This window comes from Channa argus, chromosome 6 (assembly GCF_033026475.1).
Source record: "Channa argus isolate prfri chromosome 6, Channa argus male v1.0, whole genome shotgun sequence".
In the NCBI taxonomy this organism is placed as follows: domain Eukaryota; kingdom Metazoa; phylum Chordata; class Actinopteri; order Anabantiformes; family Channidae; genus Channa; species Channa argus.
The window spans coordinates 21,639,946-21,667,505 of NC_090202.1; the positions used below are offsets into that span (position 1 = coordinate 21,639,946).

The 27,560-nt window shown below is 40.2% G+C and overlaps 2 protein-coding genes across 5 annotated transcripts; both read right to left on the minus strand.

Moving 5' to 3' along the window:
• Window positions 1-192: 192 nt before the first annotated feature.
• Window positions 193-4,079, minus strand: LOC137128852 (dicarboxylate carrier UCP2-like). The gene is made up of 6 exons (XM_067507475.1): window positions 3,597-4,079; window positions 3,061-3,268; window positions 2,257-2,460; window positions 1,559-1,660; window positions 1,306-1,486; window positions 193-1,188 (listed from the first exon to the last, which is right to left on the minus strand). The coding sequence occupies exons 1-6, from the start codon at window positions 3,720-3,722 to the stop codon at window positions 1,071-1,073; spliced, it is 939 nt and encodes a 312-aa protein (XP_067363576.1). The 5' UTR covers window positions 3,723-4,079; the 3' UTR covers window positions 193-1,070.
• A 6,466-nt stretch (window positions 4,080-10,545) lies between these two features.
• c2cd3 (C2 domain containing 3 centriole elongation regulator) lies at window positions 10,546-27,506 on the minus strand. Of its 4 annotated transcripts, none has more exons than XM_067507456.1 (32): window positions 27,295-27,506; window positions 26,411-26,680; window positions 26,168-26,325; window positions 25,511-25,665; window positions 25,225-25,385; window positions 24,982-25,114; window positions 24,723-24,872; window positions 24,484-24,631; window positions 24,272-24,384; window positions 24,003-24,191; window positions 23,807-23,922; window positions 23,560-23,678; window positions 22,712-23,263; window positions 22,462-22,613; window positions 21,614-21,857; window positions 21,056-21,239; window positions 20,778-20,961; window positions 19,778-19,950; window positions 19,553-19,688; window positions 18,647-18,915; window positions 18,474-18,554; window positions 17,770-18,396; window positions 17,321-17,668; window positions 17,111-17,249; window positions 16,947-17,011; window positions 16,659-16,864; window positions 16,407-16,537; window positions 16,178-16,315; window positions 15,040-15,230; window positions 12,983-13,736; window positions 12,297-12,405; window positions 10,546-10,828 (listed from the first exon to the last, which is right to left on the minus strand). In XM_067507456.1, exons 1-32 carry the CDS (start codon window positions 27,344-27,346, stop codon window positions 10,691-10,693), a joined length of 6,585 nt encoding a protein of 2,194 aa, XP_067363557.1. In that variant the 5' UTR covers window positions 27,347-27,506; the 3' UTR covers window positions 10,546-10,690. The 4 variants fall into 4 exon arrangements, with proteins under 4 accessions (XP_067363557.1, XP_067363558.1, XP_067363556.1 ...); XM_067507457.1 differs by having other exon boundaries at window positions 17,111-17,234; window positions 21,041-21,239; XM_067507455.1 differs by having other exon boundaries at window positions 16,407-16,525; window positions 21,041-21,239.
• Window positions 27,507-27,560: the final 54 nt, after the last annotated feature.

A 27,560-nucleotide genomic window follows, 5' to 3' on the forward strand; every position in this document is an offset into this window, starting at 1 on the left:
GTTACTGGAAAAACAAGGAAATGTGGATCTGCACCTGTGTGCTAGGAACATATTTGTCTTTCCTTGACTTGGAAAATGATTGAACAGAGCACAGTGGTGGTTTAGCGAGCTTGACCTGCTCGTCATCAGTGTGCAGATCACACTGGGCCTTGTTGATCGTTCAAACACAGCCTGAAATCAGACAAAAATGAGAACAGAATATTTTTGTTTTATTTCATTAATAGCTTATTTCATTAGTTATGTACAGCATACCTATTTGATGTGCTTCAAAAGTCGTATTTTTGTAAACTTGACACTCATGTATCGTCTGCTGTGAGGTATAAACTTAACTTTGGATTATTTTTAACTGACTAGTCAAGTCAATCAATCACCAACTATTTATAATCAAGTATTGTTCCATGTAAACAAGACAATGCTTGTAAAGATTTCCTGTTTTTTTTTGTTTTTGTTTTGATTTGCTGTTTTTTCCCCTATGTAAACTAAATGTGTTTGTTAAACTCATGATTTGAAAAAACTATGGAGAATGTTTTAGGTATTTTCTTCATTTAAGTGGCTAAAATTGCAAAAACAATCAAAAGTTTAATCCAGTATAAAAAATAACAATCAGCTGCATACCTAACTCCAAAAAATTCATTTGAAAAAGATTTTTTTTTATATTGTAAAACAGTAATGTTTCACCTGAGACCAGACATCAGAATAGATACAAAAACCCGACCAATACCATCTACTACAGAAACCAGTTAGTGACTGCACTTCAACAACTCTTTAACTTTGATAGGAGGAAGCACTGCATCCCCACCTACAACAGGTTTAACTCTATAAAGAAGCATTTTGCACAACAGACATGTTGTTAATTTAGTCATTTGGCAGATGCTTGAAATCCCAAGCAACGTAAAGGGGATGAAAAACACGCAAATAAACTAAGTCAAGGAGAAATCATGGAAGTACAATGCTACGAGGTAAATGTGAAACACAAGTGCAATATAGAGGTTTTTTCAATAGTTTAAAAGCACAGAAAGCTGCAGAAGAATTCCTGAATAAACCCTGAAAGTGAAGTAGCCACATGGAGCTCAGACTTGTGGGGTCTCCCAGCGCTGCTGAAATCCTGCCACAGCTCTCTTTATCTGCTCGAAGCTCACAAACATCACAATGTTCCAGGAACCCAGTCGAAGGAATGAAGGCATGAATCTACAAGGATTTAACCAAGAAAATTGTCAATTTGTATTTACTTTTTGCTTGTCAAACGTTACTTTTGTATTAAGAATCCTGACTGAATGTTTTCAGTGGATATACTACAGTACACACCCCTTATAGAAGGCAGTGGGTCCTTCTTTAATCAGCATCCTTAAGGCACAGTTAGTAGCACCACGGTACTGCCCGGGAACAGAGTTCATGAAGCGCGTTTTCACCACATCCACTGGAGACGCTACAATCGTGGTGCAGAAACCTGCTGCGAAGGCTGCGGTGAAGTGACACGGCAGGTTGTCTGTAGAAAACCAAACATTTGCCTTTGTTATTAAACGTCACAGAGAGGACTGTGCATATTAACTGCTCTCACCTGTCAGCAGGTCGTTTTTCAGGATGAGCTCTTTGATAACGTCATATGTCACCAACTCGGAGCAGTTTACGATGGCGTTACGAGTGACATTTGGCAGACAACCTGAGAAGACAGTTCAACATTTAGAAACAGTAAACCTACACCTTATTTAGCATGAGATTTATTATTGCAGTCACGTGAAATAGTTGTACTGAAAATGTTCAGAACCAGAGCGTTTTGACCAGTGTAAAATATCAGCTGTAATTATTTCTTAAGCAAAAGACATTTAAAATATGTGCTGTAATAGCAGAGACCATCACTGATAGAAATTTATCAGAGCAAACGTTTGAAGCTGAACGCAAGATACCACAAAAACAAGTGGGAGCCGATGACGGCTGCTGTAAGGGTCGAGCAGAGAATCACCAAGGATGAAATCCCACTTTAGATGACTTCACGGACTGCAAAGGATTTGCAGCCAAATATTTAAACTGATTATTTCTAATTTGTCCATTTACTTTTGAACCTCTAAAATCAGGGGACACTGTATAAAAGACACTGTTTCTTCTGTGTCCATTAACCGAGCTCTGTATGTTCTAGCGTTCATACAGACACTGACTGACCTCACTGTGCCCAGATGGAGCGCGGTTAACATCACTCACAAAATGTTCTAAATCTAAGTAAAGTCAAGTACCAGCTACAGCACAGTAACATTTACTCACCTTTCCAGAGCCCTTTAACACCCTCGTCTCTGGCAATGGTCTTGTACGCGTGAATGGTGCTGCTGTATCTAGTCACAGAGGTGGTCCCAGGCAGGCGGACCTGAGCTTGGAACCTGACCTTCACCACATCGGTGGGCTGAGCGAAGGCCACCGCCATCGCCCCCGTGGTGCAGCCCGCAAGCAGCCGAGTCCCTATTCCAGCATCTGTCACACAGATAATTTATGTTAGACTCGAGTAGTTCATTCATTACATTAATTACATTGTGTTTAATTTCCGATTCGTGTGTTTATGATGTTTCCGGTACTGTGAGTGGGACACACATGGTGTAGAATATTTCTTTAATTTATTGTAAGGTTAATTCAGTTTAAAATCCATGGACAATGCGCCATCTTTTAGGAAGAGCACATAGAATAGTCTATGGTTTATCTCTAGTCCCTCTTGTTTGGATTTTATTATTTTTATATATGATTTAACGTAAGGCTGCAGCATAACACAAACTCACTGTTTACAAATTACAAGCCAGGCAGAACACTTTGTTAAGATTCCAGCTGGTTTAACTTGTTATGAACAGGAGTGAACTGGTAGAGGATGGAAACCTGGTCCGCACACTGGAAACAAAACTGAACGTCTATTAAATTAATAATGGTGTCATAATAGAGGAAAGACCCTTCCCTGAAACAGTAATGGGCTCAGTGACAGAAAAAGTTTGTACAACTTTGTACCACAAATTTCAAGTTTGCAATGCATCAAAAGAGTCAAACTGCTTAATAGAAAGACACAGTCAGGTGCCACATTCCACATACTTTCTGATCCCCTGGTGTAGAACTGCTTCATGGTGTCGTACAGACCCACACGCACTGAGGCGAAGCTCATCTGCCTCTGCAGCCCTGCCACCAGCCCGTTGTACAGACTCCTGGCGCCCTCAGTCTTCACCATGGTGAAGATAGTACCAAACACACCTCTGTATTGTGCTTTCTGGCCTGGCAGTAAAGATTTGGATTCACCCTGAATCTGACATAAATGAGCAAATAACTGTGTTAGAACCTTAAATGTCTCGTGTCTGTGTGAGTTTTTCAAAGGTCTGTAGGTGCATGTATGGTTTCTAATAAACTAATGTCTACACCTTCTCGCGACATAGATGATCCATGTCTGGTTTGATATGTCAAGAAAAGGTTTTTAGAACCTGAGGCAGTGTTTACATTCTGCTACAATGTCTCTGTAGGGAATTATGTTTTAGCCCATTATACGGAGAGATTCAATGAAAAAAGTGTGATGTTACAGTTTAATAATTATGTCAGAGATATACAGAGGTATCTTGGGGGTCGTTAGGGGAATTCACCTGCAGTCTGACTTTGGCTGTGTCCAGGGGAAAAGTGGCCAGGTCGGCCACACAGCCAGCTGTTCCAGCTGCAAAGACCTTGACAGCAGCTGTTGGCGCCCGATCCGCAGTCCCGCCAGCGACCATATTTGAGCTCAGATAATTAACAAAGACAAAGTGTTATCCACAAAAACTGAGCTCTGCCGCTCCATGAATGAGGAAGAGGCAAAGCAGCGTCTGTCCCGTATCAAAGCCTCCTTGACCTCAGTCCAGGATCTGATATCTACTGAAGCCCACATCAAGTGTCAAGTAATAAAAACTTTGTTTTTGAGACGTTTGACGTCCTGATGTTGTGCCATTAGTCATAAAACCTCCAAACGCCAGTGTAAAAAGAAACAAAAAACCCCCAAAACCAAAGAAAACACAACAAACTCACACACCAGCTTCGCTAAAACAACGAAGCAGCAACGTAAACAGCTGAGTGTAACTCTCGCGACACCTGCGTCTTCGGAAGCAGTTTTAAAGCGGAGCCGCAGCTGCGCCGCCCCCCACAAAGCAGACAGCGGAAATAAGTAGGTCCGATGGAAATACACACCAACGGACACACGAGCCTTATATGTCTGCCGATAATAAAGCCGTAATAAATACATACATACATACATTTACTTATGTTTGTAATTTGTAGCTTGGACCTTAAGACTACACTGTTTGTATGTATTCTTTCACATGTGACACACCTTCAGGTGCCCAGCTCGTGGACTTACAGGACACCAGATACAGCATCAAGGTCACATTCAATGAAACGTTTCAGGATTTTAAACAAAATATTTTTAAATAATTGAGCAACAGGCAAACTGTTCCATTACTCTAGATTCAAAATTCTACTACCAATTATACAAATCAAGGATCCAGTATTTGTTTGAGGACAATTCACACCTTAGCTAAAAGTCAGGGTGTCTCCCTTTATGCTGTATGATGTCTATCTCGTTTTAAATGATGTTAGCATGTAGATGATAAGTAACTCTTCAGATTAATGTACCGCATTTCAAGTGTCGTAAAACATTGACTTTGGTGACCCCTGCTGGAATAACAGAAGATGCTTTTTCATGTATTAACCCCATTTCTTTATTTATTTCTGATCATATTCGTAGAGTGTTGTATTTTTCAGCAATGCAAATACTACAGCCTTTTAACAAAATACAAATTGCAAATATTTATTCATAAATAAAAGAGTAACATTTAATTTACATGATCTTTCCATGGTATGGAACCACTTCGAGGTAAAAAAAATGATCATAAAGGTTTGGTAACCCACCATATTCTAATAACTGTCATCAAAAAAAGATGAAAATACTTCTGATATTTCTGCATTCTCCTTCTTCATGGATGATGATGACATAACAATGTGATGAAGGAAGCTCTGAAGTGAAAAGCCTGACAATTGGAAAAATCAAAACAACTACACAACTACAGAATGAGAGCTAAACTAACAATTCTATTGTATATTGCAATGAATCACTTGTTGCACATTTTATTGCATTGCATATTTATTTTAAAAAGGAAAAGTAAAGAAAAATGAAAACCAAAAATCTCTGTAAAAGTAATCAGAATCCTTGCTGCAGCCGAAATTGTGGTGCATTCCTTTTGTTTACAGAAAGAGAAGAAAATAAATAAAGAAGCAGCTGCACTTAACATTATACTCAGCAATTTTCATTTTCACGTAGTTTGGGTAGAAGCTCACAGATGGTGGGTTGAATTTAGCAGTAGAGCCCAGCAGGGTAGTCTGGAGAGGTTAACCACAAAGGGCAGGGGTTGGTGTCTTCTTGTGCCAGTTCCAAGTCTGGATTGTGTCAGGAAGGGCATCCGCCGTAAAACGCATGGCAAATTAAACATGTGAATCATGGCCTTCACACCGAATCTGACTTTCATACCGGATCGATCAGGGTCGAGTTAACAACGACAGCCACCGGTGCTGTTGAACGCCATTGAATGCTTCCAGATGACTGGACCACTACAGCTAATGTGATCAGGGAGACAGGTAGGAGGTTAATCAGTGTGTCATCAGGAAAGAGAAAAATGGACAAGGAGACTTGGTGGTGGAACGAGGAAGTTCAGGAGTGTATAAAGAGAAATATGTTAGCTAAGAAGAAGTGGGACAAAGAAGACTGAAGAGAGTAGATAGGAGTACAGGGAGATGCAGCATAAGGTGAAGGTAGAGGTGGCAAAGAGCATATGACGACTTGTATCCTAGGTTGGACACTAAAGAGGGAGAGGTGGGTTTGAACAGGTTGGTGAGGCAGAAAGATAGAGATGGGAAGGATGTGCAGCAGGTTAGTGTGATTAAAGATAAGGATGGAAATGTCATGACAGGTGCGAGGAGTGTGATGGTAAGATGGAAGGAGAACTTTGAAGAGTTGATGAGACAAAGTATACTGTACTAGTTTGTTTAACAAGATCTTTGAGAGTGAGAGAGGAATGGAGGACAAGTGTACTGGTGCCAATTTTTTAAAACGAGTGAGATGTGCAGAGCTGTGGCAACTACAGAGGAATAAAGCTGATGAGCCAAACAATGAAGTTGTGGGAAAGAGCAGTGGCTAGGCTGAAGGATGCTGAGGTTGGAGCTGCCAGGCAGGAGGTGTAGAGGAAGACCAAAGAGGAGATTTATGGATGTAGTGAGAGAGGACACGAAGTTAGATGGTGTGAGAGAAGAGGATGCAGAGGACAGGGTTAGATGGAGGCACATGATTCGCTGTGGTGACCCCTGAAAGGAAACAACTGAAAGGAAAAGAAGTAAGTGTTTCCAAAATTTTTCTTGCCAGTACATGTTAATGTTTATTATTTATTACTGGATTTTAACAATATTATCAGCATCATCACTTTTTTTTTCATAATACTGGCTGACTAATTAATACTGCTTCAGATTACAGTTCCTCAACCTGACATACTGGCTTCTCAGCAGATGAGGCTGGATGGTGTCTTGAGCGTACCAGTCGGCCCAGAACAGGCCCAGTGAATCGTCTACTCCATTCTTCTCTTGGTAGTGAGTTTAGAGCACAACTATTATGCACTATTATCTGGATCTTTTGCAGTAACTCAACAGGCTATAACACAACACGCCTGAGTTACTGCAAAATTCCTCTGGTGAAATCAATTTTTCATAAATTGAACACATTTCTCTTGTGACGTCATCTTTGTGTTATTTTTTTAAGATAGGATAGGAGTAAGATGGGATATTAATGGATGTACTGTATTTTATGTTGTTGTGTAATGACTGTAAGAATGTATTAGTTTGACCACAACTTGTGTTGTTTGAGGGAGAAAAAGTGCTTCAATTGCACGTGTTAGTGCAAAACTTTGGGCAGTGATCTTCTGTTTCAACCTGTGTGTTAACACTTGTGAAAATGTGACTTCAGAGTGGACACAAGTGTCAAAGCAAATAAGAAAATGGAAACGTCCCTAACAACTGTTGGCGACAAACAGCCCGTTTTTACAGATAACGAGAAAACGTATCTCGTCATCGCGAGAAGACGAACTTTGTCCGCCGAGATTGATTGTTTTGTTATCACGAGATAACGACATGAAAACGATAACTGCATCTGAATACTTACGTACGTTCCCCACTCGCTCCAGGTTTTAAATCAAAGCCCAGAATGTCCACAAAAAAGCCAAGCGATGATGTCACTATGACGTCACTCTGCGTTTGTGACTTTGAATGTATAATCCACCGTGTTATTATTAATATTGGCACTTAGCCACACACACTTATCGATTTCCACAAACTCTACAACAGATGTTGCAGACACGTTTGATGAAAAGGCAGAAGCAGAGGCGGCAGCGTCTCGAGCTTCACAATAAATATAACTTTCACACAACGAGGACTGAGTTTTGCAAGCTCAGGTACAAATACGCACATTCGTGTGCACGATGTCTACTGAACTTCGAAAAAGTAATGTTACTTCTGGCTAACAGCCCAGAAATCAGGACAGAGTTGAAATCCACTAGCAAGATAAATATAATATTAAAAACCCGATTAGACAGATGCACAATGCAGATAAAACAACTTACCGAGGAAAAGGCCAAGTTGCAGAGAGACATTAAAACGCACCAAAGAACTGAACTTAACCTAAATGAGGCGTTGGAGGAAGCTCAGTCCCGTTATGACCAGGCTTTGTTACAAACCCAGCTAGAAAGTGAAGAATCTTTAACCCGCGTGAAAGAAAACTATGAAAATATTATGAGGGAAAAGGCAGAGAAGAAAATGGGTTTCATAAAGACAATGCAATGGGTTCATGAAATGCTGACACAATTCTTTAAGGTGCAGCTAAAAATGGCGGAGGACGACAAAACGAGGCTGCTAAGATCTGTGAAAGAACTTCAGCTGACAGTAGAAAACCAAGCCCGGACAATAGGAGACTTGCAGAACCAGCTCGGCGAGTCTGATGTGGTGCAGTTAAAGAAACGTGTTGCACAGCTCGAAGATTTAATTGTAACGAAAAATCTGGAGCTAAGTGCTGCAAAACGAGCAGAGAAAGACATGTTCCATAATTGGTTTGAAGAAAAGGAGGGTTATACTACAGCAGTTTTAAAAGTGGATGAACTGACGCATGTCAACAAGCGTCTAGAGAACGAAATCAAAGAGATAAACACCAAGTATCATGATAAAATGAAGGAGTTAAATAAGACCAAACAAGCAAATGACGACCTGAGCGAATTTAACTTCCATCTTAAATGCACACTGAAAACCACTAAGCAAGACAATATAAATCTGAAGGCAAAGGTCAAGGAATCTGAAACGTTTCGGCTGCGTGTAAAGAAAGGTCTGCAAGGATGCGTGTCTGTGATCGGTGACCCCAAGATGCTTGCAAGTAGAGTCTCCTCTCTCAAAGAGCTCTACACAGACACTGATAAGAGTTTGCCGATGGATGAAGAAACCAACTCGGCCTTTAAACGTCACATTGACCATGTTCGGAAAACTGACCGGGTTAGGACCTGCTCAAGTGAATTACCCAAAAAACAAAAGCAGCCAGATAAGGCTAATAAACATGTAGACCAGACAAGACGAGTTTTCATCAAACTATTGAATGAAAAAATTATGGAAGTGCACAAGCTAAAGAAAGAACTTAAACAGACACATCTGCAGCTTCGAAAAGCAACAAAGCCTGCACATCAGAAGATGATACTGTGGATCAATAAGAAACTGTGTCGCTCTTCCCGAGTTTCACCAGTGATTCCTGAAACTTTACCAAAACTTTACCCAGAGGACTGGCAGCCACCTGACCTAGACTGAAGTTAACTTTGATCGGTTCAGGTCTTTACTAACTCCCCTCACGATTTTAAGGTCCAGGTCAATGGAATCATTTTCCTTCCCTGTAGATGAGAATGGTTTTATTGGCCTGGCTCTTCAGGGCGACACAGTGGTGCAGTGTTTAGTACTGTGGTGTCACAGAAAGCCTCAGAGAAAGGGTTCAGGTGATTTCTTTCTCTGTGGAGTTTTGATGCCCTCTCTGTGTCCGCGTGGGTTTTCTCTGAGTGCTTCAGTTTCTTCCCACATTACAAAGACATTAAGAAAGAAAAAAAAAACAAAAAGAAAAATTTGAAATTGTTGGAACAAATGATGAATTTCAATTTATTAAAATGAAATAAATTTGAAGTTCAAATTGTAGCTCTTTGCATGTTTTGTATCTGCTGTTTCTTGTGTATGATGATGTGACATTTTTACAGTAATTCAGCTGGCTAGATATCCAAACATGTCCAACAACTTTTCTAGCAGCAGCTCATAGCTTTTTTAAATTGTGGGTCATGTCAGGTAGTGCATTAGGGGTTAAGATGGGTCCAAACATAAATGTAGAGATAACAGAACATAATAAACTGCTTTATCCTAATCTCTGATGTCCATAAGTTTTACAGCCTCTATGCCTTTAACTCTAAGTTTATTAAAATATTGTTCAGTTGTTAAAAAAGTCTTGAACAAGTGTTTTGAAATGTAGGAACATCACTCAAAAACATGAGAAAATTCCCACACAATATTAATTCACTACATTTTTAGTCTCTTGGACCTTCATCAGGTATAAAAGTCTAAGAGACAGATTGTTCAGTGGAAATTAAAGAGTGTTGTTATATTATCGGCTGCACAATTGCTTGGTTTATCCTAATAGCAATTTGTTGTATATTACTTTGATTCTATGTTTGACTCTATGACATTTAAGTCCCTGCTTCAGCTGAGCCACTTCAAGACAGGTTGAGACTTGTCCCAAAGCCACTTAAGCAATGTCTTGACTGTATGCGTCACGTCAACACTCTGTGTACAAGGCTGCATTCATCTTTCCCACAACTCTGACCAGTCTCCCTGTGACTACTGGTGAGATTCTCCCCAAAGCATAGTCCTGCCCCCCACCACGCTTTACTGCCGCGGTTAACAAGCCTTTCCTGGTGTTCTTCAGACTAGATGGTTGGAGGACTGTTCAAAGAGGTTAACTTAGTCTCACATAAGCTTTGTCCTCATACTCTGAGTTATTTAAAGCCCATTTGGCAAACTCCAAACATCAAGAAATCAGGAACCTAAGTAACTTAAATTCTTACAGGAAGTCCTGTTGGAAGGATTACTAACTCAGAAATACTTCATTTTAGCCACCTCCTCTCTGTATGTTGACTCACCGTTGTCATCTGCAAACTTGATAACAGTGTTGGAATCATGGTACAGGGTTGCTGTCATGGGTGAAGGGGGACTAAAGAAAGGGACTCTGCAGGTTTCAGTTCAGGAAGCAGACACTCTACTTTCAAGACTAGGCTATGAATCTTCCTCTTTGATAAAGCTAACAGTTAGCTATGGTTATTCTGCTATAGACTTAGACTGCTGGGGGACCCAAGATGTTTGCAGCAGCTAAATGAAGCACAGGTATAAACAGCCAAAGCTCATGTCACCTGAGGCACGTTGCAAGAAGGATTTAGTGTGACAAAAATAGACAAACAGTATATTACAACTTTCACAAAATCTAAACTGCAAATATTTATTTAGAAAAATAAAAAAATTAACATTTATTTACATGATCTTTTCATGGTATGGAACCACTGAGCAGTAAATATATGATCATAAATGTATGGTAACCCACCATATTCTAATTACTGTCATCAAAGTGAGATGCAAATATTTTTGAAATTCTTTCCGTCTCTTTCTTCATGGATGACGGGGACATGTTGGGAAACTGTCGACGACGTCTGTGATGAGGAAGCCTCTGAAGGGAAATGCTTCCTTCCTGGAAAGATCACAATAAAAACACAACCAGAGAATGCATGTTTGTATATTGCAATTATTTGTATTTACTTTGTATAACATCCTATAATTCACACTTCATGTCACGACAAAAGCAAAGTAATTTAAATCAAGGAACTCTACACCCTCATAATAATTTCTGATGAACTGAGAGATTGATGACTGGAGCCAAATAGAGAGGGAAAACCTGCTCTAGAGCACATGAGATCTGAGACTGGAGTGATGGTTAACCCTTTAGTATAGCAATAATCAAGAGGGGAGTTCAGCATGATATCTGTCATCTCTGTAGAGAGACATAAAGATGGTGGTTCACAGACACTTCCAATCCAATAGATGGTGAGAGGATCTGTGGGGAGGAAGATCACCTGCCCAAATCCAGGTGAGCAAAGCCAAGATGACCTTAAGCTGTATTTACTGCCAAAGGAGCTTTACAGAGTGCTGAATACTTTCAAGTTATGCAAAATATGTTTTTACTGGGTCACTATGGGTAGACTGGAAAAACTGCAATTTTATTAATTTAAAACTAAACAGAAAATGGGTGAAGGGGTAAATACTTTATAAAGAAACTGAACTTGTCCAGTGACTTAAGACAAACAAGCCTATTAGTTGACACTTTAAGAAATGTTCTAATACTTTGTTTGTTCTCCCTTTGCCTTTATAACCTCCCACAGCCTCTCTGGGTACCCTCTGAGCAGTGGTTGTATCCTTGTATGTGTAATCTTTGCCCAGTGTTCATGGCATAATTGTTCCAAGTCTACCAGATTGCCTGGTTGTCTGCCTTGTTCAAATCTACAAGTTTTCAGTGATACAGTTTGGAGACTGGGGAGGCCATTGGAAAACGTTCACCCTCTTCATTGTAAAATATTTCTCTGTTGGCCCTGGTTTGTGCTTTGGATAACTGGGTCCACTGCCTGTTTATTTTAGGCCTTTTGATGCATGGTAGGAGGCTTTGCTTTAAAATCTTTTCATATTCAGCTGCATTCATTCTTCCTCCCACTTGATGTAAATATCCACCCCCAAATAAATCTGCAAGGCACCACAACTTGTTTGATTGTGGGACTGTTGTTTCTCTCAAAGTATTTTATGCCACTCAAATCTGTGCAAATTATGACCAAATATTAAAAGGTTTTAAATTCTTAAAATGCAGGCCCAATTTAGAAATCTTGATGCCCCACTTGTCATTTTTTAACATCAGATACTTTGTTTTGCATAAACAAAGTAAGTTTAAAAGCAGGGTTAAACTTTTACAGATATATTTTCATTAGTTTATTATAAACGTTTTTTTTTTTTTTTTACATTCCTTGACTATTTTTGACCCTTTTGACCACATTTGGAAGGTATTGCAAAGTTTTTCACTCAATATCTGTATTTAGATATACACTGAGAGAAGCAGAGAGCTTGGAAAGAGAGAGTGGATGTGAATGCCTTAGGTAAAGTTGTTAAATACTCACTGGGTCTCCGGATGACTGGAAGAAAGAAGGGGCTAAACGTATGGCTCTCATAGATGCCTCCAGTTGCTGAGAGGGAAGGAAGAAATTAGGGACCTCAACAGGAGCAGAGCTTAACGTAGTATGTTAAAGAAAAAAAGGGGGGGTAATGGTATCCTACAGATAACTTAACATCCAGACAGAACCAAATGCAGGTGACAGGAAATGACAGGACGACATAAAACTGACTAAAAAACATTAAAGTGAGTGATAGGCATTGCTCACACAAATCTAAGATAGGTGTGTGTTGAGCTGTGTGCGTTTGTAAGCTCATCCTCTCACTGATCTCAGGAAACTTTTCCCTCCAGTTTCTCTCCTTTGCCATCCTTTATTTGAATGTCTTATCTCTGCCCATTTGACAGGGATGGAGATCATTAAGTTTTTAAAAGTAGTACTACTTGTGCTGAAGCTGCTTATCAATTCAGTACTTTAACTTATTAGTCATTTGTACCCTACTAATATGAATAGTATTGAAAAAAAGAAAAAAATTCTACAATACCAAAAACCTTTTGTCACTCCATGTGGTCTCATGAACACAATATCAGGAAACCATTTCCACAGTGATCTAACTGCGCTATTCATTTTTCATCCAAACTCACTTTCTAAATCAAATGAAAACCGCAAAAATGGTCATAACACATCAAGGATACAGTTGGAGCTGCGAATTTTGATTGTCCAGAGAACACGAATCATCACAAGTTTCTGTGACGTGCTGCATGTTGGGTGATGGACATGTGCTCCTGGAACCCTCTGTCGAGCTGTTGGGTTCTTCCTCTTGTCTCTCATCTAAAGCGTGTAGTGTCCTTTCATCATCTCTCTCCACGTCTGAGGCATCTCCTACTGATCCATTAGAACTCTCACTTTCCTCTTGTCTGGCACATTTATGTTTTCCACTGGAGTCAAATGTTTTCAGATTTACCACCTCCCTCCTCCCATACTGGGTTAGGCCCAGGTCTGGATCCTCTGGTTCCTCGAGGCTCTCCAGAGAAACCAGGTCAGGGTCTGTCAGGATGCTGGTCCAAGGACTGGTTTTATCTGTTAAAGAGGTCACCTCATTTAGATGCCTCTGCTTCACCACAACCTCATCATAATCTTCATCTTCCTCTTCTTCAGATTCTTCACCCTGTCTGCAACTGGTCTCATCTTTATCCGTTCCCTCTTCATTTTCATCCTCAGACACATTAACTTTGGAATTTTGTTTGTCCTTTTCTTCCTCAGGCTCAGAGTCTATTTGGTCTTCAGACATCTTTGAGGGCCGAGGAGACATGTCCTCCAGGGAACAATTTGAAGCCCCACCTGTACTGCAGATCCTTCCAGGACTAGTTTGATGGTTGTGCTCTTCAACAGGACAAGACCTACTCTGGGCATTTGGTGAAAGTATTGCTTGCTGGTGGCCTTGTAGACCTGAGTAAGGAGGACAAAAAGATTGTATTAACACCACTGTTGAGAAGACCAGTCTCAACTGATTGTTCTCCCCCAATAGTAAAAGGTAAGAGACACTATTCAATACTAATAACTTCAAAAATCTAACAATTACCAATTACCTAACACATGCTGTATAGCTACAACAATTAACTGCACAGCAGCTCCAACACCAGTGTGCGATTGTGAGTGCAAATGGATGAATGAAAAGCAGTAAGGCAGCCGAGCACTATAGTAAGTGAAGACCATTTATCATTTTCTGAAAACTGCTTGTTAGTTCCCACAGTTTAAGTCTTCTTCAAATCCCTCATTTTATCTGAACAAACTCCCAATCTAATAAGCTTATTATATTTTGACAGAATGTTCAATGAGGTTAAAAAAAAAAGCCGTAGATTAACAGCTAAAGGATTAATTGTTAAACATCTCTGTCCATGATGATCACATGGATAATATTAATTGGGCATGGTATTCCTGGAAGGGCATGACATTAGCAGCCACTGGTGTCCAAAAACAACAACTGAATTTTAGCAAAGACCATAAGAAACAGATGAAACAAGGTAGAATTGTTTGGAAAGAATACTCAGCTAGGAACAGTGTACCAGCATGAAAACCCAATCCCAAACAGGCTGGAGGGAGCATCATAATTTAGGGCTGCTTTGCTGCCTCTAGACCAGGACTTCTTATCATTATGTGGGGGAAAATTAATTCCCAAGTTTAGCAAGATAATATCCTAAGAATGTCAGGGTGGCTGTCAGCAAACTGAAAGTCAAAACAAGCTGGATGATGCAGCAGGACAAGGACCCTAAACACTTAAGTAAATCTACTACAGAATTGCTTCAGCGACAAAAAAAAAAAAAAAAAAAAAAAATCTGCCTTTTGGAATCGTCCTTGCTGAAGCAGTTCAGTAAGGACGAATAGTCCAACATTACTCCTGAACATTGCGCAAAACAAATCCACAACTACATAAAGTGCTTGCTTAAGATTATTGCTACCAAAGGGGGCTGTTTTCCACCATTACTTTTTATGTTTTAAAACATGATGCAGAAAACCAAGAAACTGCAAAAACTGAGATTAGTGTTTCACGTGAGTGTATGTGATTTTTTTAAAGTATTGTTTAGTGGTTCCTGTACCCTGTGTGTGTGTGGGTGTGTGTGATTGTGTGTGTTTCAGGTGTATCAAACAATAGTACCTTTTAGCTGAATGTGGTGGTTTGTACAATGTTATTCCTGACCTTGATACAAGTAAAAAGCAGTAAATTTATTTATTAAGTTTTGGAGGAACTCACCACCGATTATGTTGTTGACTTCTCCAACTAACTGGTTGGACTTGAGAAGAAGCTGACCTATGTCTGTTTCTGACTCCCTGTGTTCCTGGTGTTCAGAGTGACAGTCATCCTCAGTCATAGAGGAGAATCTGGGAGTTGGAAGTTTACGGCTGAAGTATTTCTGGATGTTGTCGAGCTCGCTTAGTTTTTTCCTGTAAAAAACAGAGTTGTAGTCAAAGTTCGGGATCAAAACCCAATCTCCATTTACATTTAGTAATTTAGCAGATGCGTTTATCCAAAGCGACTTACAAGTGAGGTACAAGGCAGCAAAAATCTAAGTCAAGAAGAAAACATCAAAGATCAAACATCAATCACCAATGATCAGATCCTCTATGAATTTCCAATGCTGTGTGCAATTAGCACATATTCAATAAATCAATTGAATTCTATGCGATTTTTTGTACTGTTCCTTGACACCTCGCACATCAGTTGCTGATGAGGGTTTGCTAACACTATGTAGTGTTGCCTTCCTAAAATAAAAGCTGCGCACAAAGAAAAATGACCAGTCCACTAGCAATAATATACAATCACATCAAAGAGGTATCCTATTTGTAGGTGTTAGGCAGGAACTATTAATATGCAAAGGAGGAGAGATGTCTCCAAAAGTTACTGCTAAAGAAACTGGAAGGCAATGTTTTGATGTTCCACACAAAATTGGTGCAAACTGCTTTGCACTGTGGACTAAGTTGTGGTAAAATGCACTACTACTGCACCCCACCTGGAGAATATGTGGCACCAACATAAAAGACAAATCTTTGTAACAAGTAGATCAAGATCTATTGCAAGTGCTGAAATAATCAAGGTAAATGAGATTATGCACATGGTAATGGCAGAGTTAGTTAGCAATGTGTAGTATAAATGAAGAGACAGGAGCTTGTGTGTGTTACTGAGATGATCAGAAGAATGAGGTTTGCTCTCATGAAACAAGTTGACTTTGATTTTAAACTATAATAAGGATTTTTTCTGCATTTTTCACTTGCTCCTACAGTTCTATTGCAAATACAAACAATTTTTTAAAACGTTGCCGTGAAATCCGGCATTTTATGCTGCAAGAGTCAGGGACTGAATGATGGTGGACTGTGTGTCTAAGGACTGATACCTGAGTGCTGAAAACAGGAATGAGCTTGAGGGGCTGATGTGACCACAGAAAGAATGAGCTGCTGTTTGTTCTTGCAGATTCTGGTGGTAAAGACGAACTTTGTCCATGTGCTCAAAGTGACGATCACTCTTGCTGGATCTGGGAATTAATAAAGCTGACAAATAAGCACATTGTTGCAGTGTACAGGCAATAGATTTAGACAATGTCTGATTCAAAATATGTGAACAACCCTTCGGTAAACAGCATGTCTGTTTGGTCAGGTGATGTGATCTTCTGTTCAGGGTAGCGGCTGATATGAGAGGGGAAGCTGCTGTATGTGGCTGTGGTATGGTAGCTGAGGGGAAGGGCCTGGAAAAAAGTCTGTTAATTAAACACAAACACCTGTATTATTATTATTTTTTTTAAATGTGTCTTTTTTTAAAAAAAATTTTTTGCCTGGAAAAGGGCATCTAGTACTGTGCATACAAGTCATTTCGCTCACCGATGAGTTATGAGCAACTTCTTCATTCAAGGTTTTTCTCTGTCCTCTGAGGTCTTGGACATCCTTTAGTGGAGTGATGGACACTTTAAGCTGGCCATGACACTGACCACTGAAGTCTGTGATGTTGTACCAACCACATACTGACAGGAATCCACACAGTAATGGGGACAGGTCTACAGAGGCAAATCCGAGCACCCTCTCCACTTCTATAAAAGAACAACAACCAAAACAAGTAATAAATAGATCAGATCAAATAAGTAAATATTAAACTGAAAATGCGTCACGTACCTCCTTTGTGCCAGACTTTGAATACGAGAGATTGTTGAGGCTCAACTAGTAGCTGATTTGAAAGCCTGTACATTTGAACGAAAGTAAGCTTGGTATTAGATTAGTGTGATCTAGACATTTTTTAAGATTTAAAGAAAGAGTTTACTTTGGTGAAAAAATGTAACCTGCACTCATGCTGATGGCCCCACATGGGACAGTCAGAGTTTGCTATGACAGCTGTGGACACTGGTTCTGCAGAGTCAGCAGTGACGTATGAAACACAGCAACAAGGTGTCCCTTCACTGCGCTCTGCTAGAGGACAACCTGTCAAAGAGATGTCATTGAATGGAAAGGGGAAGGAAAAGAACAATAAACCCCTCAGTTCACAAGCCCACCTTTCAGATTTAAGTGCATAGCTTGTTCCACTGTGACAGTCACGGGAAAGGATTCCTCGATTCTCATGTCTGTTTGCTGCACACATGTGATGTCTGGAGTGGTGCTGGAGGTTATATTCTTATGTCTGCTTTGTGAATATGATTGATTGGGTGTAGTGGGTGAGGGGGGTCGATCAGCCTTTTCCACTTCTTCTGGTAAGAGCTCTCCCTGGCTGTCAGAATCCACCAGGGAGGTGTCATGCACAACAGACACCTCCCTGGTGACAGCACCTGCTGTCAGGGAGATATGCACCCTTAGAGATGCCCCCTGCAAATCAGCTGCGGTGCGTCTGAACAATGGATACACTCCTATGAAACCAAAATACTTTATATTATTTTCAAAATACAGCCGCCATTTTGCCAAAGCAATGATCATCAATTAAACTCTAACACTACTAGCTGTTTCTTACCACTGAGAGTCAGGTTCTGCTTTGGCACTTTTGCCAGAGAGGACAGATCAACAAATGCAGAGCCCACCAGTCGGTCTGTGTCACTCGGCCTTTTGGTTTTGTTCTTCGTGAAGGCAACCCATACCTCCACTTCTAGCCTCTCCTCTCGTAAATACCACATTACAGGCCGAATGCTCCTCAGCTCCACAGTTCTACTTCCTTCAAAGCTCACCGTAGCCTGGCCTTCCTCCCCACCCTCCTCAACACGAGGGTGTCGCATGTGCGAGCAGAAGGCATCCTGGTCATAGAACTTGTACCTGAAGTAGCAGTAAGTAGAACGCTCAACTTCACTGTGTCCTGGCAGAAGTAGACAGTGGACAGGTATCCATGCTCTAGGCATTGAAAAAGTCAGAGAAAGTTTCCTAGACTTTTCTTCCCAGGCTTCTTCCTCATCATGCATTTCATCACTTTGGGACATTTCCCATCCCAAACCCTTAGCAGCTTTAATGACTCTCTCTCTGTCCGCGTGGTGGGCAAAGCTGATGGAGAGCTCAAGGCCCCCGACCAAGACATGGTGCTGAGAACTTGTTCGGTGATGAGAAGAGCCAGCTTCCTGAGGTACAGACACTCCAAACCAGCCAGATATGCCTTAATGTTTGGAAAATAAAAACAATAACTACATGTTTATCAGAAAATCTACTTCAGCTGTAGATAAGAGAACATACCTGTTCTTTTATGGATGAGATCAGCTAGTGGTATTTTCACTGTGCCCAGTATCACATCTTTAGGTTTGGAAATATTTATTGCTATAATAAAGAGAAAAATAATTTTTATTATTAAATATACAAAAAGGGACAAAACACTAGTGTTCATTATATCATAACAAGATTTATTAAACCTTTGCGATTGTCTATGTTCCACAGTGTAAAGACAGCAGAAGCATCTTCAAGCTGCTCAGCCAGGCTGTAAGTTTCTCCTGTACTCTTCTGAATGAGCAGGTCACACGACACCTCCATGTGGTGATTGAACTCGGGGCAGAAGGTCGAGGCTGCAATGCGAGTGCACCTCCTCTCATTCTCAGGCAAAAAGGAGAGCTGGACTGTGACATAAGTGTTCACCCCAACACTGGCAAAGTAGTTGAACCTTTCATCTTGGTTAGATATTACCCTGCAAGAGAGGAGCAAAATAGAAAAATAACAATTTTGGGACAATGTCTATAGATATGTTTAAAAAAGAATTTTGCAAATACTTTTCTTATGATGCAGTGTTTTGATGCCTCCCATTAAACAAGTTAAAAGATCTGAATTAAAGAGTGAATTAAACAATGACAATTAAACAATATTTTCAAAAAGGACTTAAGACTTGTTTGACATATTAGCAATTTTACTCTTTGGCGTGTTGTGCCGAGTTTGTACTTTAACTTTTAATACTAAAGTAAAATACACATCCTGTACTTGATTACTTTTGTCAGTGAGCACTTATACTATTACTAGACTACATTGTTGTTTGTGTATTTGTATTTTTACTTAAGTACAATTTTTGTGTACTTTATCCACCACTGGTGGCAAATGTGTCAGCAGTAGCGCTCTAACTCAGCAAATGAAAACTTTAACCTTACTTAAAAGAATTACTTAAATGCTGTGTCGCATCATTGAATAACCCCTTCACATATTCAAAGAGTACATTTAAAAGGAGGAATCCCACAATTTGGAGGCCACACAAATATTTCCAAGAAAACATCTTTCCAGACAAGATTTTATAGTTAAGAAATGGTACAAGGGGAAGATTATAATGGTAGTGATACCTTGCTGCTGCCTGCAGACCTGAAGCTCTGTGCACTTGAACCAAAAGCGTTACAACACGAGATGCAGCTCCTCTACCACTCAGCGCTTCAGATCTCACAGGTCTGTGCTTGTACCGAATGCACACATCTAGCAGGCCTGAGAAACAGCACAGGTCAATCAGACTGTTAGAGAAAAACTTATGGGTAAGTACATTCTCAGACATTAGTCTGCATCTGTGTGTATACCTGAGGGCTGTAGCTGATGTCCAGTGGGACTTTCCATCCTGGGAATCAGGGGCAGAGAAAACATTTGGGCCTCGTCAGGATGTTGGCTCTGCATGGTGACCATAGCACAGAGCTTGGACAACGAAAGCAGTCCTTTGGCCACAAGCTGATCTCGGACATTTGGATAATAATATCTGCAGAGATATATTGACTATATAAATAAATGAAGCAGATCTTTAGGAATATTTCTAGATAGTAAATATATTTAACTGCCTATTAATCTTACTGATAACTTTGAAACTGAAGTGTTACATTAAGCAGTAATGCAATAAATTCATACCCAAAGTACAAGTCAGTGACAGCTGCAAAAAGAACATGTGATGTTTGGATGAGAATGGTTTTGCTGGTTTACAAACGCACTGTGTGTTTGTGTAGTTGATTTGCTTTTCTCCAAGCTGTACCCTGTTGTACTCGATACGGGGCAGCTACACGAGATATACTATAGCCACTATATTAGGTTACTATGTTGTTGGAAATGTGTGAATGTGATATTATAATAAATATATTTATTAATATATTGAATAGAAATATTTAAAGTGGTCATATATAATGTACTGAACTACATCATACAGAAGGATGCTTCAAATGCCTGGTCCTCTCAGAACATTAGAAAAATCTCTTAATATGATACAATCTAATACAATCGCAACACTCTTACCACACAATTAAAACTTCGTTAGTTCTAGTTTCTAGTTAGGTTCTAGTTTCAAACTTTATGTTAGAGCAATTGTAATGAACTATTATTATATTGTATAAATGTACAAGGCCCACTGAGTGTGAGCTAACGTCTGCCACAGCAGGATTGCTTCATTGCTGTGGAGCCTTATTTAGGTAATGCAACACTTGGATGTAAAATCATAACAGCATTTCGCCACTAGGTTTCTTTGTGGTAAATCTCAGGGTTAAAAACTTTAGCTGCAAGATCTGTCATGTTGACTTTTACAATTGATCAAGCACAAACCTGCACCACACTTCAAACTGGATTCCCCCACCGCTACTCAGGCCATGACCAGAAAGAGAGCTCAGCAGCAGTTTCTGAACAGGCACTCCCTCAGGAGCCAAAAGCACATGAGTCTCAGTGTGGCCAAGCACCGGGTCTGGCACACAGAGGGTGGTGGTGGAACGAAACGGCTTCAGGTTCACACCTGTGGCAGAGGAGGGTTAATGTAGAGTACTAGAGAAGAAAGAAAGTTTCGACTACTAAATCTGGTAAACTTTGAACACCTTGCATGGCCTTACTACTTTCTATAAGGTCTTCGTCCACTTTTGCAGCAGGGTCACCCTCCTGACAGGGGAAACTGTACTGGATGTAGCAGTCCGCCTCACCCCACACTGTGGACTGCAGAGGCGTCAACCCCATGATCTTCTCCAGTCTTATCACAAACACATGCTCTGTCATAATTTCCTTGTGTGCTGCAAACACCTTCGGGAGAAACACGGTTGTAAGAGGAGGTGAAAAAAATGAATCCTTTTAATGAAATAAAGGAAACAAGCAACAGATGTATGTTTTATACATGTCTGCACCTATTAGCAAGATACAGTATGAGACAGATATTCTTGATTTTGGTGGTTAACATTTTCTTGAATAAAAAGTATGATCTTAAATAAATTAGTAATTTATATTTAAACAATTATTCATGACTCCCAGTAAATCTTTGAAAAAGGGATATATTTCATTCTCTTTGCTCAATAAGTCATTAGTAATGTTTTAAAAATGTGTAAATAAATACACCCTGGGGTGGTGTTGTCTCCCTACAATAACTCATCAAGCAATAAGTATCCCACATCAACACTGACCTTTGTTTGTGAACGTGCCTGCTGATCAAGCAGATGAACTGGTCTGACTAGATGAGATAAAGATTCATGTTCTTCAGCTCTTGTGCGCTGGAGGGCAGCTATCTGCTCTGATCGGCCCATAGCCAAAACAACCCTGAGATTTCCATTACAACTTCCCGAGAACACGTCAATGACCGGCATGTAGCTGTCCACCCCCAATACCGGGTAATGTGCCTGGAGAAGTAGTTGGGTGATCTTTGGATCCCTAAAAACGAGAAAAAACAAACAAACAGGAGGGTAGAGTTAACCAAACTTTGTGAGGCACTGTGTTGTCCAGGTGTCTGAGACTAGATCCACAATTTGAGACATTTTTATGTAACACTGGAAATAATCCGCAAATCTGAGTACTAAGTTACACAAGAGATAGCAAATTTTTATTACCCGTAGCTGGGCTTTTAAAGAGAGCTAGTGACTTTATTATTATTATGAATTTACTTTATTTAGTAACTTATCTATATAATAAAAATATATTTCTATCTTTCAGTGAGCCAAGCTTAATGTATTGATCTTCTGGTCTGCATGATAATGCACAGCTCCACTAAAAAACCTTCAGTTTAGGGATGATTTGATGCTGTATTCATTTGGAATAACAATTTGACTTTCTTTATTTTAATCTTGCTGAAAACTTCTCACAGATTCTCACAGATAATTTGAGTTCACACTTAAATCCGTTTGCAATGTAATTTGTGATATAAAACTCCTAATCATATTTTAGGAAATAGTAAAATAAATATAACAACAATAAATCAACAAAAAAGAACAAAAAACAAGTGACTGTTGAAGAAACACGTTTTCTTTCCACAACGTACCTAAACGACATATAGAACTGGTTAAGAGGTAATTTAACAAGGCCCAGGAGTCTATCCTGCCCCGAGCTTCCTAATTTCTGCCACACCTCTATTACCATCACATTATTCTTCATGCGCTCCAGTAGCTTAGTTGTTAAGGCCACAGGTGTCACCTATGACCAAATAGAAAAAAAAAATAGGGGTCATGTGGAGTCAGTAGGATTCAGCATTTACACTATAATAGTTAAAGCACCTGAGCTCTCGGACAAACCTGAACAAAATTGAACACAGGGTTTGCCTGACCCCAGCTCACAACAGACCTTGCGGTCTCACTGCACCAGAAGAGTTTACAGTTCAAGTACACATTTGGAGCCTGTAAGGGGCCACAGGTAAAGTTCCTTCCATCTGGCACCATGACTACTGTGTGCAGCAGGACCTCAGGGTCCTCGTCCACCTGCGAACTTTGAGGATAATGGCGGAGGCTGGGATGAGGAAAGGGTTCTTCTGGGGGTTTCCGAGGACTCCTAACATTACGCCTAGAGTCTTCTAAAGAGTAAGCTGGTAGCTTCAGGTTGCCAGATTTGGGACCAGTTTCTCTCTGTGGACTAGGTGCAGTTTGTGAAGGTGAGCTGTCTCTCCAAGACACCTTGCTTTTGCAGTCTTTGCTGTCTGTCGTAAGTTCTAGTGACACCTTTAGATGTCCAACCTCCCGTGTTTTAATGTTTCCTTCCAAGTTCTGTACAGGTAAGACAACAGACTGACGCAGCTCCTTGCTCTGCAGCAGACAATGCAGTGGGTGAACTGCTTGACCGATGGGAACAGGCTGCAAGATAGAAGGCATAGTCACCTTCTTCACTTCATTCTTTATGTGTGTATATAGTTATAGGTTTTAAATAGTTTAAGAGAAAGCAAAGGGCCGAAATCTCTGTTAAATGACATTTACAAGTTAAACTTGCAGTAATAACTATGTTGGGCCAAGAGAAAAATATAGTAATTTCTTACTACCATACTCTCCAACATAAACCTCAGAATATTCAAAAGTCCGCCACTTGTTCTCAAAGAAACAAAAAATGTTAAACTTTCAATGAGTAGCCTAAACTTTCTTGCAAATGTACTCACTTTCTTCTGGCCATTCTTTTGTGAGGAAACCTTAAAAGTTAGATTGGTTTCCCACCACTTTTCAACTGTCGCTTTAGAGAAGTGAGCAGGAAACACAGAAAGCTGGTTAAACTTCACCACTAAAAGAAAAAACAAAAACACAGAGTATTGTGTCAAATACAATCACAAACGTGGCGATTTCTGGCAAAATAGTGTTTTCATTCAGGGATAGATGGGTTTCATAAGAGTGGATATCAGCAGTTCATACCTTCCCCTATGAGTTTACTGGAAACAGCTCTGGTGACCTCTCCATGTCCAGTCTTACTACAATCATGTAGACCGAGAGCGGAAGCTATTGGGAACACGTACTCAACAAAAAAGGTGCTGAGAAAAGAGAAAAAGTTATAAGATTTTTACTCATACAAGTGGCATTTGATCAATGCAACATTTTATGTTTTGCCAACCATTTTTTGCTGGTTAATGGCCGAGGAGGTTTTCCTTTACTTGAGGCCTTTCTGGGTGTGGTGCCTGTAGGAATGGTCAAGGAGTCAATGGTGACTCTCACCAGTCGGAATGAACACAGCTTAGTCAGCTGCTCTGCACTCAGACCAAGAGGAATACCCTCTGCAGACGACTGGTGCTCAGAAGTTGCCCTGGACACAATGAAATTATGGTGAAATGCTGTTTTAAAAGATTTTTTAAAATTGAATAACACTGGCAGAAAGACCCTTACTCTTTACTAAATTGGGGTCCAGACTGTGTCAACTGTTCTGGAGGATTTTTACAAGAGAACACCGTTTCTTGACCCTCTACCGCTGTAGCGTCTTCTGGTTTGGTATCTGACACCTGCAGGAAGATAAAAATGAGAAAGCATGAAGAAACCCCTTCTACATAATGAAATTCACTGATAATACACACCATCACACCAGAAGTTTTCCTACTTACAGGAGTTGTATAAAACAAATTTTCCAGTAAGCTCTGATCATACTGTGGATCATTGGTATCACTATCCCCACAAACACTGATGTGGTCAGAAAGAGATTCAGGGGAGGACAGTTCCCCACTCCAGAGAGGCTGGGGAGACGTGTTTAAACTAAAAAGATAAAGAGTAAAAATCTAGGCGACAGGAAAAAAAACAATTTATGTTCTTATTTTACTTTACAAGTAAAATCACACACAGGTACCTGCCAAGAAGAAGATCCACAGCTCTACTGTCCATGTCAGTAGGACCGTCTAAGCCACTTACTGAGACTACAGCAGCATCAGAGTGCTTCAGACTTGAATCAGCATGAAGAATGTTTTCAAGAAACATCCCAGAGGGAGAAGAAAGGGGTCTGTCGGTACAGGAATATGAGAGAGACTGAGCTTATTACAATATGAGGTGGGGGGAAAAGAAAAAAGCAACACTTCTTTGTTTTTTGTTACAAACTTTTAAACACTAACTTAGAAGGTGGCAGGCTGTTGTCCTTTGGGAGAGGGAAAGGGGTGTCTTTCAGAGCCAGGGCTGAATCCACATCACATGTCAAAGCTGATGCCACCATAGCGTTTCTAAGCTTGTTCCCTCGCTCAAGAAGTACTGAGATAATCAAAAATGTTAGGGATTTACAATTTTTACATTTCTGGTTATATATACACACAAACACACTTAACAGTTTAGTCGTAATTTGCAGTCATGCTGCAACTAACCTGAGAGGATATCACCGGATGTTTGTCCAGAAGGTTCATGAATTAAATTATTCGTGTTCTTAACGTTCTGAGATGTGCTTGTTATTGGCACCTGGTTTTCCAGTGACCCATCTTCCCCTTTGTCTTTTTGGCCACTTTGAAAATATAAATAGTCTTTCCCTCTGAAAAGTTTTACAACGACACATATAGTAAGATCATCAGGCTCAGATGTAAAATGTGAGCTCTTACAATAAGACAAAGGCATTTTATTACGAATACCAATGTTAAAATGGCTACTATTTAAAACCTTGGTGTGCTTCCATTGCTGCTCCCAATTGATTCTTTCCCACTGCCCGCTGAGAGCGGCCTTGTGGCTTGTTGTCCTCGAACACTTAAATCTGTTGTAGGACCTGAGCTACTACTGTCATAGGCTTCTGTTAAAGGCTCCAAATTGAGGGAAACCTGAAGATGAAAAAAGAAAATGATAACTTTTTATCATTATTATTATTATTAAGTCTCCATTTTTACCACTGCAGGAAAAAACAAATAGTGTTAAATAAAAATTTGCTTTGGGAGCCACAAACATTATTCTACACCAGCCCTCTATTTATTTAGCCAGCAGCACTTTTGCTATTGTACTTCACCAGTTCAACCAAAATGGCAGTAAGGGTTGATCTTGTGTTTGTAGAAAATACAGCCACATGTATATGGATTGTGTAGCTGTTTTGAGTATTTTAGAAGAATGTGTCTCAGCTGCAAACTCATATGGCTTGTCGCCATGCAACCTGTCCTTTAAAGGCTGCCAAGCCATACAACAAGTAACACTTTCATGGAGTTATTACTAATTATTAATTATGTGGTTATCTGGTTAGCCAAACTCAAAACCCCATGACCAAAAAGCACTTGCTTGTATTACCTATAAACCTATCTGGTAGCAAAATCTAAACTTTAAAATTTTCCTCACCTGTAGCTCTCCCAGCTTTTCTGATGTCGGAGACACGAGCGTGTAAAATCCGTTAATTGGATGTGACATAGAGAGACTGGAGATCCCAGCAACCTGAGCCCGTGCGACCGGCAAATGATCTGCCTTTGTGAGAACTTCGAACACCAAAGAGCCCATATCTGTTCATCAGTGAGACTTTAGTTAAAAGAAAGTTTAAAATATATGTTAGGAATATAGCAAACTGAAACAAGTAATCTAAGATACCTGTAAGATATGAGGTGAACTGCTTTGGCCCACAGCGGATGGGGAAGCGAGCTGTGGTCTCGATGGTCTTCTGTGACAGCTGAGGTCCATCTCTTAGCAAGAAGTGAGTCCCGTTGGATGACTCTCCCCACCACCGGAGCCTCACCAAGGTTGCACAAGGTGGCTTATGGACTGTCCATAGCACCCGGCTTATTGTCACACGCAGGAAGCATCTCAGCTGGCCCTCAACCAGAGGGGGGAGGCTGGTGGACGGGGACACATCACTGGGAACTGTGTAATAATTATTTTTCATTATAGCAAAGTCAAGACATAGAGAGATTTTATCACAATGTTGGCCGCTAGCTATAGCTATAAGTTTCTAAATATGCTTTTTATCCGATCCAACGTGAACAAAACCGACCCGAATCTGATTTCTACATTTGTCGAATGTTTGGGTACCAACGGCTCCCGTAGGGTTCCAGTCAGGCTCGGTTCGAGAATCTACCACCTAACTCCAGTCATAATTCGAACCTCTCACGCTGACATGCTGTAGGTGTTCGTTTAACGTTTTATGTCTAACTATAAGGAAACAAACCTGGACATTATACCGTTAACTATTACCTCACTTTACTTCATTGAACGTTAACTGTTAGCATCCTTTGTAGGGAAAAAGACGCGTTAACAAACGTTTAGCGTTAATAATAAAATCTAAATGAAGCTCATTACCTACATTAACATTCCCGACACATGCAAAAACTGCAGCCCAAACCGAGAGAAAGCGAGTGTACATCAGTGTTACACAGCTTTAACTAATATGCTAACACATACTAAGCTAAAATGATAGTTGAAACTAACAGCTACTTAGTCGGATGCTAACAGCTAAGCTAACAACAGTTCAACATTACCTTTTTTCTTGATGTTTCCAGCTTTGACCACCCTCTGTTTCTTGCCCTTCATCCCTCAGGAAATACAGATGGTGAACATCAACCTTGTCAAAGTGGTGTCAACATTGTGACTGAGCATGATTTCATCCCACGGCAGGAGACAGATAATCTGTTTCACAAATTAAAAACAACAGCGCGCAAACCTGTTCCCCCGCAACAAAAAGCGAGTGACAACTTTTGTCCCGCCTCCGCTGCCGCCGCCTGTCACAGTGGCATGCTGGGAAAAT

Excerpts from the sequence above, each read along its gene's own strand:
- c2cd3 (XM_067507454.1), bottom strand. The coding sequence starts at position 27,346 with ATGAAGGGCAAGAAACAGAGGGTGGTCAAAGCTGGAAACATCAAGAAA. Across the intron at positions 25,666-26,167 it reads AAAAGCTGGGAGAGCTACAG|GTTTCCCTCAATTTGGAGCC; the intron begins GTGAGGAAAATT and ends TTTCATCTTCAG. Across the intron at positions 18,555-18,646 it reads GAACATAGACAATCGCAAAG|CAATAAATATTTCCAAACCT; the intron begins GTTTAATAAATC and ends TCTTTATTATAG.
- LOC137128852 (XM_067507475.1), bottom strand. The coding sequence starts at position 3,722 with ATGGTCGCTGGCGGGACTGCGGATCGGGCGCCAACAGCTGCTGTCAAG. Across the intron at positions 1,661-2,256 it reads TGTTAAAGGGCTCTGGAAAG|GTTGTCTGCCAAATGTCACT; the intron begins GTGAGTAAATGT and ends CTGTCTTCTCAG. Across the intron at positions 1,487-1,558 it reads GAAAAACGACCTGCTGACAG|ACAACCTGCCGTGTCACTTC; the intron begins GTGAGAGCAGTT and ends GGTTTTCTACAG.